An 11,719-nucleotide genomic window follows, 5' to 3' on the forward strand; every position below is an offset into this window, starting at 1 on the left:
ACACATGGAAACGGTCCATTTTAAGTTGTTTGTGTATGGTTCAACTGGTTTTATAGTTAATATACAACACATGGAAACGGTCCATTTTAAGTCGTTTGTGTATGGTTCAACTGGTTTTATAGTATATATACAACACATGGAAACGGTCCATTTTAAGTCGTTTGTGTATGGTTCAACTGGTTTTATAGTATATATACAACACATGGAAACGGTCCATTTTAAGTCGTTTGTGTATGGTTCAACTGGTTTTATAGTATATATACAACACATGGAAACGGTCCATTTTAAGTCGTTTGTGTATGGTTCAACTGGTTTTATAGTATATATACAACACATGGAAACGGTCCATTTTAAGTCGTTTGTGTATGGTTCAACTGGTTTTATAGTACATATACAACACATGGAAACGGTCCATTTTAAGTCGTTTGTGTATGGTTCAACTGGTTTTATATTATATATACAACACATGGAAACGGTCCATTTTAAGTCGTTTGTGTATGGTTCAACTGGTTTTATATTATATATACAACACATGGAAACGGTCCATTTTAAGTCGTTTGTGTATGGTTCAACTGGTTTTATAGTATATATACAACACATGGAAATGGTCCATTTTAAGTCGTTTGTGTATGGTTCAACTGGTTTTATAGTATATATACAACACATGGAAACGGTCCATTTTAAGTCGTTTGTGTATGGTTCAACTGGTTTTATAGTACATATACAACACATGGAAACGGTCCATTTTAAGTCATTTGTGTATGGTTCAACTGGTTTTATAGTATATACACAACACATGGAAACGGTCCATTTTAAGTCGTTTGTGTATGGTTCAACTGGTTTTATAGTATATATACAACACATGGAAACGGTCCATTTTAAGTCGTTTGTGTATGGTTCAACTGGTTTTATAGTATATACACAACACATGGAAATGGTCCATTTTAAGTCGTTTGTGTATGGTTCAACTGGTTTTATAGTATATATACAACACATGGAAACGGTCCATTTTAAGTCGTTTGTGTATGGTTCAACTGGTTTTATATTATATATACAACACATGGAAACGGTCCATTTTAAGTCGTTTGTGTATGGTTCAACTGGTTTTATAGTATATATACAACACATGGAAACGGTCCATTTTAAGTCGTTTGTGTATGGTTCAACTGGTTTTATAGTATATATACAACACATGGAAACGGTCCATTTTAAGTCGTTTGTGTATGGTTCAACTGGTTTTATAGTATATATACAACACATGGAAACGGTCCATTTTAAGTCGTTTGTGTATGGTTCAACTGGTTTTATAGTATATATACAACACATGGAAACGGTCCATTTTAAGTCGTTTGTGTATGGTTCAACTGGTTTTATAGTACATATACAACACATGGAAACGGTCCATTTTAAGTCGTTTGTGTATGGTTCAACTGGTTTTATAGTTAATATACAACACATGGAAACGGTCCATTTTAAGTCGTTTGTGTATGGTTCAACTGGTTTTATAGTATATATACAACACATGGAAACGGTCCATTTTAAGTCATTTGTGTATGGTTCAACTGGTTTTATAGTATATATACAACACATGGAAACGGTCCATTTTAAGTCGTTTGTGTATGGTTCAACTGGTTTTATAGTATATATACAACACATGGAAACGGTCCATTTTAAGTCGTTTGTGTATGGTTCAACTGGTTTTATAGTACATATACAACACATGGAAACAGCAGTTGTCGTATTGATTCATGCTAGTGACGTTTCAATCCAGGGCTTGTAAAGAAACCCAGGCATACCTCGGGAGAATTTCCCATTCGGCTTGGCAAGTGTGAGCACAGACAGCACATACGTTTTATACGTTTGAAATAGGGGACTGCAAATCCTCTCGACTCACTGCAACTCGAGGAAGTATTGGAAACGACGTCTCTTAATTCCTTTTTGCTCTACATATCTGGAAAAGTAATTGAAGCTACAGCATCCTTCATCCAAAGTGTAGTGCTGCGGAGGATTTGACAGTTATAAGTCGACTGCTCAGCAAGGGTAGCGCTGCTTGGATACGGAGAGTGAAAACGGAGAGACAAATCATCATATTCTGGCCCTCTTAGATATAAGCCTACTGCATCGAGGAAAAAACACCATGACATATTCACTCAACTAATCCTGTAATACGACACTCTTATGGCTGTGCTGAGACATTCTGATGCAGACCTGTCTTTGGGTGTATTAATGCTGGTCAAAATGCACCTCTTACTCTCTGTTCTGTACGGCAAATAAATAACTATTTGACACTTTGGATGTGTCGTGTCTTTGGCTATGCTGGATTAAGTGATATGACATGCTATTCTATAAAATAATTTATCTGTAATTAATATTACCTGATTAAGCTAATCAGGTAAATAATTAACTACAAAGTCGGGGCACCACAAAATAATGTTTATAGGGCTGTTATCTTCCGAATAGACTGTTAAAGACCTAGTAATCTTTTACATCAATAGCAGTCAATATTCAATCGTCACCTTATTTAGTCTCATCTGAAAGTTATAAATTCTTGGTTATCTTCACGAACCCTGGCTAACAAGTTGAATCACTAATACAAAATTTGGTTAAATTATTTATTTACTAAATACCTAAATAATCACACAGAATTACATATACACAGAATGTATCATACATTGATTACAAATTATGTCATAAAGGAAAACGTCCCTAGTGGACAGAACAGATATGACGGCTGGTTACACAAAAAATGGGGGTTGGGTTTTGAATGAAAGAGCAGGAAGACTGAGGAACAAAGGGAGAAGCTATGTTTCTATCGGGCCGTAGGCAGCTACTCTATCGTAAATACAGTATCTTATGCAATCTAAATAACCGCCCATTTGGAAAAGGAAAATGCAATAAATATTTACTCTGAGCTGCGTTTCGATCGGTTGGTCGTAGATGGGAGGCCGGGTTGTCCTTTGAAGAATGTCTGGTGGTAGAATGGATACTTGGTAGTACCGTCGTCGTGTGGTAGAACACATACTCTGTCCGTCCTCTCCTAGCCCACGTCTACAGTTGCTGCGCAAACACAACGGCTAGGAGGTATCACTTCTTTAGTGAATAAGAGTTCAAAGTTCATACCAAGTTGCCATGCTATATTCTGGCTGGTATAGTCAAAATTCATCCTTCCGGCGTGTAGGTCGTCACCTTCACATTGAAATTCGATGCTAATTTCGTTAGGTTCTTGCTGAGGTTGGCTTAGTTCTGTAGGTGGTCTTTGTCCTTTCAACGTGGGGATGGTAAGTCCTCACGTTCTTGGAACAGGAAGTTACATTTTCGTAAAGGGGTTTATATAGGATTGGGAGAGAGGGCCGTATTTCATAGTTTACACCCAGTGTCTGTTCACATGGGCGGGGCCACTGAGTTGAGCATAGTTCACTCATGAAAACCAATTCTCTCATTTAGGAGCTAAAATTACATTTCATCTTTTAACAAATAGTTTCATATTTAAACATTTAAATTGCACAACAATTCCATGTGAATCTGATAACTAGAATGTGTAGACTTTCCAAGATACAGTTTATGTCATCCTATCATCAGTAATCATGTCTCAGACGCCAACTGATCTGACATCATATTCATTAAGTACCAACGCATATTTTCAACTGGTTGGATTACCCAAATATGGTTCCGCTTCCCACCTTTTGATGTCACCAGACTCTCTATGTTAATAAGGGATTTTCAATAGTCACATCGGTAGAGAGAGGAAAAAGGGGAAAGGTATTCGTGGGGGTCATAAACCTCCCCCATCAGGCCAACATCATGACAGATGCTACCAAATGATTGTCAACATCAAGCATTAGACTGGGAAAACGTACTTTGTTGTTCCAAAACTCAGTGACCATTTGTCTTCATCCAGACCGTAGTAGTGGTTTGCCATATCCTTGTGCACCCTATGGCTCTTTTTGACAGAGACCAATAGGGTAGCACCAGGTTTGGAGCCGTGAAAATCAAAGTCAAAGTCCTTTCCTGTTGCGCAGTTTCAGCGTTTCCTTCTCTTTGAAGAATTTTTCAAAGCCAAGCTCCAGATTCTCCCAACATTGTAGATTGTGTAGATTCTCTCAGATGCAGTGGGAAACACCAGCGCCTTCGAAAAGTTGACAAGAGCAAGGAGTAAATGAAAGACGTTGAATGGATCTGAAGAGTCAGGCATGAACTTGATATGAATGGAATGATGAAGCACTACTAGCTAGTATTCCCAAGGCAGACTTTCCTTTATGCAAAGTCAATAGAGACATATTTCCCTGAGTCATCCACCTTATGAATATGTCTAGAAAGACGTCTGCCTTTAGCTAATTAGCGTTAACATATTAAGTGCAGTTAGTATCAGAAATATATGCAGCATAGTGTTTCGGAGTCATTTGAGGGAGTATTTTTCAGCATCAAAGTGCCATCAGGATCTCAATACTTTATGGGCAATATTCAGTTATAATGAAAGAATGTTTCTCTATCCAATACAGAACTCCTTCTGCCACCATGTCATGATAATACTGTCAGACTCTGTGTAAGCCATGTGTAATAACGACCTCTATTGCCCTTCCTCCTCTTGCCCTGCCTCTCTCCCTCCCTCATCTCTGTATTTCACTATCTCCCTCTCCAGACAGGCCAGTCTAAACAAGGCAGCAGAGCGGCATTATGAGCGCGCGGCATACCTCAGACCAGACGTGAGTACCATGGCCCAATGAGCCTTTCTTACTCAAACTGATGGACATGTGCGCACACACACACATACACACACTCCACCATTACACACAATCAGCCCTAGTCCGCCATGGCTGCTCCATCAATGCCTCCCATTGTCTGTTAGAACCAGAGAGCAGGATCTGGGTCTCTGTGATTCTATGGTTAGAGATGAAGGTAGATCTCTCTCTCTCTCTCTCTCTCTCTCTCTCTGCAGCGCATCAATCAGTCCCTTCAAAGGGAGTGGACGCGTGGTGGAGTGCTATGAGAGAGAGGGTAATATAGAGTCATAAGGACGTGTGTTTTAGACAGGAGTGGATGAGGTCTCCCCTGGTCATTTGCCATGCTCACTGACTTATGCACCATTTTGAGTCACGAGAGTTAGCTTGGAGGCTGTTTGAAGTCTGGAGAGTTAGCTGGAGGTTGTTTGAAGTCTGGAGAGTTAGCTTGGAGGCTGTTTGAAGTCTGGAGAGTTAGCTGGAGGTTGTTTGGAGTCTGGAGAGTTAGCTGGAGGTTGTTTGAAGTCTGGAGAGTTAGCTGGAGGTTGTTTGGAGTCTGGAGAGTTAGCTGGAGGCTGTTTGGAGTCTGGAGAGTTAGCTGGAGGTTGTTTGGAGTCTGGAGAGTTAGCTGGAGGTTGTTTGGAGTCTGGAGAGTTAGCTGGAGGTTGTTTGGAGTCTGGAGAGTTAGCTGGAGGTTGTTTGGAGTCTGGAGAGTTAGCTGGAGGTTGTTTGGAGTCTGGAGAGTTAGCTGGAGGTTGTTTGGAGTCTGGAGAGTTAGCTGGAGGTTGTTTGGAGTCTGGAGAGTTAGCTGGAGGTTGTTTGGAGTCTGGAGAGTTAGCTGGAGGTTGTTTGGAGTCTGGAGAGTTAGCTGGAGGTTGTTTGGAGTCTGGAGAGTTAGCTGGAGGTTGTTTGGAGTCTGGAGAGTTAGCTGGAGGTTGTTTGGAGTCTGGAGAGTTAGCTGGAGGTTGTTTGGAGTCTGGAGAGTTAGCTGGAGGTTGTTTGAAGTCTGGAGAGTTAGCTGGAGGTTGTTTGGAGTCTGGAGAGTTAGCTGGAGGTTGTTTGGAGTCTGGAGAGTTAGCTGGAGGTTGTTTGGAGTCTGGAGAGTTAGCTGGAGGTTGTTTGGAGTCTGGAGAGTTAGCTGGAGGCTGTTTGGAGTCTGGAGAGTTAACTGGAGGTTGTTTGGAGTCTGGAGAGTTAGCTGGAGGTTGTTTGGAGTCTGGAGAGTTAGCTGGAGGCTGTTTGGAGTCTGGAGAGTTAGCTGGAGGCTGTTTGGAGTCTGGAGAGTTAGCTGGAGGTTGTTTGGAGTCTGGAGAGTTAGCTGGAGGCTGTTTGGAGTCTGGAGAGTTAGCTGGAGGCTGTTTGGAGTCTGGAGAGTTAGCTGGAGGCTGTTTGGAGTCTAGAGAGTTAGCTGGAGGCTGTTTGGAGTCTGGAGAGTTAGCTGGAGGTTGTTTGGAGTCTGGAGAGTTAGCTGGAGGCTGTTTGGAGTCTCATCTTTTGTCATTGTTTTATTTAACCCTTATTTTACCAGTTAAGTTGACTGAGAACACATTCTCATTTACAGCAGCGACCTGGGGAATAGTTACGGTGAATAACCAATTGGAAGTCAATGGAGGGACTGGGTAGGCTGTGTTATTCGTTTACCAGCCATTTTGGAGGGGGTTTTCATAGGGGATTTAAGTTGATATCCTCAGACAGTAAGTCTTTGTAGAAATGGTAAGTGCAACAGCTGTCCTTGGCACACACTCTTTCAATTGTTTCCTATAAAATCATCTTGTCTGTATGTCAGTATGTCTGTGTGTCCTTCACAATCAGTTAGTCTGTAACAGAAGTTAGTCGGTATGTCCATGTCTCGGTGTCCTTCACAATCAGTTAGTCTGTAACAGAAGTTAGTCGGTATGTCCGTGTCTCAGTGTCCTTCACAATCAGTTAGTCTGTAACAGAAGTTAGTCGGTATGTCCATGTCTCGGTGTCCTTCACAATCAGTTAGTCTGTAACAGAAGTTAGTCGGTATGTCCATGTCTCGGTGTCCTTCACAACAGTTAGTCTGTAACAGAAGTTAGTCGGTATGTCCGTGTCTCGGTGTCCTTCACAATCAGTTTGTCTGTAACAGAAGTTAGTCGGTATGTCCATGTCTCGGTGTCCTTCACAACAGTTAGTCTGTAACAGAAGTTAGTCGGTATGTCCGTGTCTCGGTGTCCTTCACAATCAGTTAGTCTGTAACAGAAGTTAGTCGGTATGTCTGTGTCTCGGTGTCCTTCACAATCAGTTTGTCTGTAACAGAAGTTAGTCGGTATGTCCGTGTCTCGGTGTCCTTCACAATCAGTTAGTCTGTAACAGAAGTTAGTCGGTATGTCCGTGTCTCGGTGTCCTTCACAATCAGTTTGTCTGTAACAGAAGTTAGTCGGTATGTCCGTGTCTCGGTGTCCTTCACAATCAGTTAGTCTGTAACAGAAGTTAGTCGGTATATCCATGTCTCGGTGTCCTTCACAACAGTTAGTCTGTAACAGAAGTTAGTCGGTATGTCCATGTCTCGGTGTCCTTCAAAACAGTTAGTCTGTAACAGAAGTTAGTCAGTATGTCCTTGTCTCGGTGTCCTTCACAATCAGTTAGTCTGTAACAGAAGTTAGTCGGTATGTCCATGTCTCGGTGTCCTTCACAATCAGTTAGTCTGTAACAGAAGTTAGTCGGTATGTCCATGTCTCGGTGTCCTTCACAACAGTTAGTCTGTAACAGAAGTTAGTCGGTATGTCCGTGTCTCGGTGTCCTTCACAATCAGTTTGTCTGTAACAGAAGTTAGTCGGTATGTCCGTGTCTCGGTGTCCTTCACAACAGTTAGTCTGTAACAGAAGTTAGTCGGTATGTCCGTGTCTCGGTGTCCTTCACAATCAGTTAGTCTGTAACAGAAGTTAGTCGGTATGTCCGTGTCTCGGTGTCCTTCACAATCAGTTAGTCTGTAACAGAAGTTAGTCGGTATATCCATGTCTCGGTGTCCTTCACAACAGTTAGTCTGTAACAGAAGTTAGTCGGTATGTCCATGTCTCGGTGTCCTTCAAAACAGTTAGTCTGTAACAGAAGTTAGTCGGTATGTCCATGTCTCGGTGTCCTTCACAACAGTTAGTCTGTAACAGAAGTTAGTCGGTATGTCCGTGTCTCGGTGTCATTCACAACAGTTAGTCTGTAACAGAAGTTAGTCGGTATGTCCGTGTCTCGGTGTCCTTCACAATCAGTTAGTCTGTAACAGAAGTTAGTCGGTATGTCCGTGTCTCGGTGTCCTTCACAACAGTTAGTCTGTAACAGAAGTTAGTCGGTATGTCCGTGTCTCGGTGTCCTTCACAATCAGTTAGTCTGTAACAGAAGTTAGTCGGTATGTCCATGTCTCGGTGTCCTTCACAACAGTTAGTCTGTAACAGAAGTTAGTCGGTATGTCCATGTCTCGGTGTCTTTCACAACAGTTAGTCTGTAACAGAAGTTAGTCGGTATGTCCGTGTCTCGGTGTCCTTCACAATAGTTAGTCTGTAACAGAAGTTAGTCGGTATGTCCGTGTCTCGGTGTCCTTCACAACAGTTAGTCTGTAACAGAAGTTAGTCGGTATGTCCGTGTCTCGGTGTCCTTCACAACAGTTCCCAGTCAGACAGTTGTATTTATTATTCTGTGTAATTCACAGAAAGGCCAAGGTCCTCTAATCTACACTCTCCAACAAGTCAAGGGCTTACACTCAGTCATTTGTCGGAAGTAAAGAGCCTCTTGTCTTTGACATTTCGCTGTGCGTGTCTGCTTAGCAAATGTCAAGTCCTCAAATATCAACTTAATCCAAAAGGGTTTCGGGTCATGAAAAATTCAACATCTGTGGCCAGACGTGCTGGGAAAGACAATTTGTCAAAGGAGTGTGCCTTCCAGAAAAAACGAAAAACTTCAGAGTGCAACAGAGGATGACGGACAGAATTACCACATGTCCTAATTCCTAATGGACCGTTAGGTTTGACTGCATTTGTGTTACGTTTTCTCTGTTCCTTAAACTATTCACAACTGCAAAGTTACTATCCCTAAACGCAGTACATACATTGTAGTTTCAAATAGAGTGTGATTAATGTGACAATGCCCATATATATTATCAGCTTTAGATTTGAATCTGTTAACTTAAGTCTCTGTTCCAATCATCAGTTCCGTACATTTCCTCTGTGTAGAGCGAGTAGCGAGTGGGCCTATGGAAAACATATCGGAGTTGAATCGTGGAGCTCATGTCCATAACAGTGTGGTAATAGGCAGCTCAACCACCACCTGCTGAGAAAGACCATACTGTATGTTGGGGAAATGGTGGGCAGCTTTTGCTGGGTTAAACAGAGGTCAGTTTGACTCTGAGGGTGCCACAATTAAATCATTGTTGACCGTATACAGTGGTTACAATTTCTGGTTAGGCAGTTGATATTGAGTTTACTGAATTACTATGCGATGCAACACTGTTGAGTTCAGGACACTTTCATTTCAATTCAGTTAGCTTTCTCCATAGTGCAAATCAAATTCCAAATTGAATGGAATTTAGATTGAAAATTATACTGTGGATATCCATTTTGAGGCAATGCTATGTCCCGTGTGGCTCCGTTGGTAGAGCATGTTGTTTGCATGCCAGGGTTGTGGGTTCAATTCCCACGGGGGACCAGTACAAAAAAATGTATGAACTCACTACTGTTAGTCACTCTGGATAAGAGCGTTTGCTAAATTTCTCAAATGCAAATGTAAAGAATGATATCACTGAGACTTGCCAAAATAACCAAGGTCAACAGCTACTGTCATCCTTGGGTAAAGGTTTTGTTTGGCTGTGTTTGGACCTGACCAGCCCCACCACTTTATTCACCGTCTCAGCTTTAAGAGGGAGCGATCGCTGGCATGGGTTTCTGGCTCCAGTGAGTGTACACATGTAAACAGATGACCCTGTAATGATGTAGACTGTCTGGGGTGTCTCCTGTGTCTCACCCAGGGCGCTGTTTACAATGCTAGAGGACGTTAATCTATCTCCACCAGCCTCTGTTTGCTCAGCCTATAGAGAGCCATGGTGTCTCCTGACCTGGAGTAGGAAGTTAACAGCCAAAGCAGAGTTTGGTTTCTACTGGTTTCAGTGGACAGTTTTGGTTCCAAGTGGCCTTGATGTTGTGTCTGGGTTCTTTATGAAGCCCTGTCTGGAAAGGAATAGGGCAAAGACTAGTTAGTGCTACAGTACAGATGCCTTATTGGTCTCTGGAGTTGTTCAAGTATGCTCAAGAGAGAGTCAAACTTTGTACAAATAGAAAACTCACAGTAAAAGGTAACCACCTAAAGAGGCGGGTAAACTCCTATCTGGGGGAAAAAAACTTTAGTTGCATCTCAACTCCTTCAACCCTGACCCCATGGTCGGGTTCACAGGCGTGTGAAAATGTCCGGTCTGGAGGGTGCTGGAGAGCCAGAGGTGAGACTGGGATCTGGGTGTGTTTGCGGTGGCATACTGTAGGGCTCCGGAGCCCAGGCTAGAGATCCCTTCCCTCCATACTCAGTTACGACTAGGTGGTTTCACTTGGCCACATCAAAGGGCCATTTAATTAAATAGCACCCTTAAAAACATACACAATGTACATGTGTTCACTTTCACTAATACACAAACACTCACACACAGGTACGTGTGCATACACACACCTACACACACGTGCGCATACACACATGCACACTCATGCACACACATGCGCACACACACAAACACACCGACTAGCGTATAAGTTCCTGGTGAGAACTGTAGCTCAAGACAAAATGAGTAACCTGCTCTGTTCCTATTAGCTGAGCTTAGTTGACGGCTGGAGAGACAGACTTTTATGGAACGATGAGCTTCAAGGCATATTGGCGTAACCCTCTTTTAACTCTGCGGAAAGAGACCAAAGTTGGAACTGAGTACAATTGAGCCGAATATCATCTGAATATGAGATTTCATACTGTACCATGCAAGACATCTCTGCGTCCAGTAACATCCTCTGTCATATAACCCTTCCTTCATACTGTACCATGCAAGACATCTCTGCGTCCAGTAACATCCTCTCTGTCATGTAACCCTTCCTTCATACTGTATCTTCAACAAGTTCTACTTTATGTGAAATATACTGCTCTGTACTCTTCACAACATGGCATCCAGCCCAACACAGACATCAAAACAATCTGTACTCCAAACTTTTTATTAATGACCTCAAAGGTCATTGCACCACAGCTCCGTCAAGGTAAAAACTCTTTCTGAAGTCGGACCAGCTACTGCGAGGTCAAACGGGATCATTTAACGGCCATTTAATTAACTCAGCTTCAAGTCAAGTTAACAAAGCCTCGCTCTTAATCCATAGCAAAAAGCTGGCAGGTCTCCTGTAAAACATCTTGCATATGAGACTCTGCATTAAATAGAGGTCTTATGGGAGGGTGAATTTGAAAGAGTTTGCCATCAGTTGAATTCAAGGACATGTACTGTCTGAGACTACCTGATCGCTATACTGCATCTAGACCTATCCAGTAGGGTTATCACGATGGAAAACAAAGCAGATTAAACTATTTGGTCTTTTTTTTTAAATGACTGTATGTAACATTGTGTGCTATAGCTTAGAAAAGAAACATGATTCTGGGTGACAACAACTATTTTCCTCAAGAAATTAAGTCTGCTTCATGCAGGGGTGCAACTTAAGTTTTAGAAGTGGGGGGGACATAATTATAATATCAACATTTTTTATTCGGATAAACACTCCAAAAAGCGTACCCCGACCGCTTGGAGGCATCCGCATGGTCCTAAAGTACATCGTTGCCTTATTTTGTATCACATTCCAATTATAAAACGGGGGGGGGACAAAAAGGCAATTTCAGAATATGGGGGAGACGTGTCCCCCGTCCCCAGTGAAAGTTGTACCCCTGGCTTCATGTTTTGTTTCCTTGTCACGATACCATTGAATTTTGTGATACTGGTACCGTGACAACCTTACTATCCAGACAAACAGTCTATACTGCAT

At 42.1% G+C, this 11,719-nt stretch overlaps 1 protein-coding gene across 1 annotated transcript in view; it reads left to right on the forward strand.

Annotated features, from left to right (window-relative positions):
• Positions 1 to 11,719, forward strand: part of LOC106576554 (protein O-mannosyl-transferase TMTC2) — a 90,334-nt gene that overhangs the window by 76,687 nt on the left and 1,928 nt on the right. The window contains exon 11 of the mRNA XM_045700032.1: positions 4,640 to 4,703. Within this exon, the coding sequence (XP_045555988.1) occupies positions 4,640 to 4,703 (64 nt within the window). The remainder of the gene's footprint in view (positions 1 to 4,639; positions 4,704 to 11,719) is intronic.

Source organism: Salmo salar, chromosome ssa17 (genome assembly GCF_905237065.1).
Source record: "Salmo salar chromosome ssa17, Ssal_v3.1, whole genome shotgun sequence".
Classification (NCBI taxonomy): domain Eukaryota; kingdom Metazoa; phylum Chordata; class Actinopteri; order Salmoniformes; family Salmonidae; genus Salmo; species Salmo salar.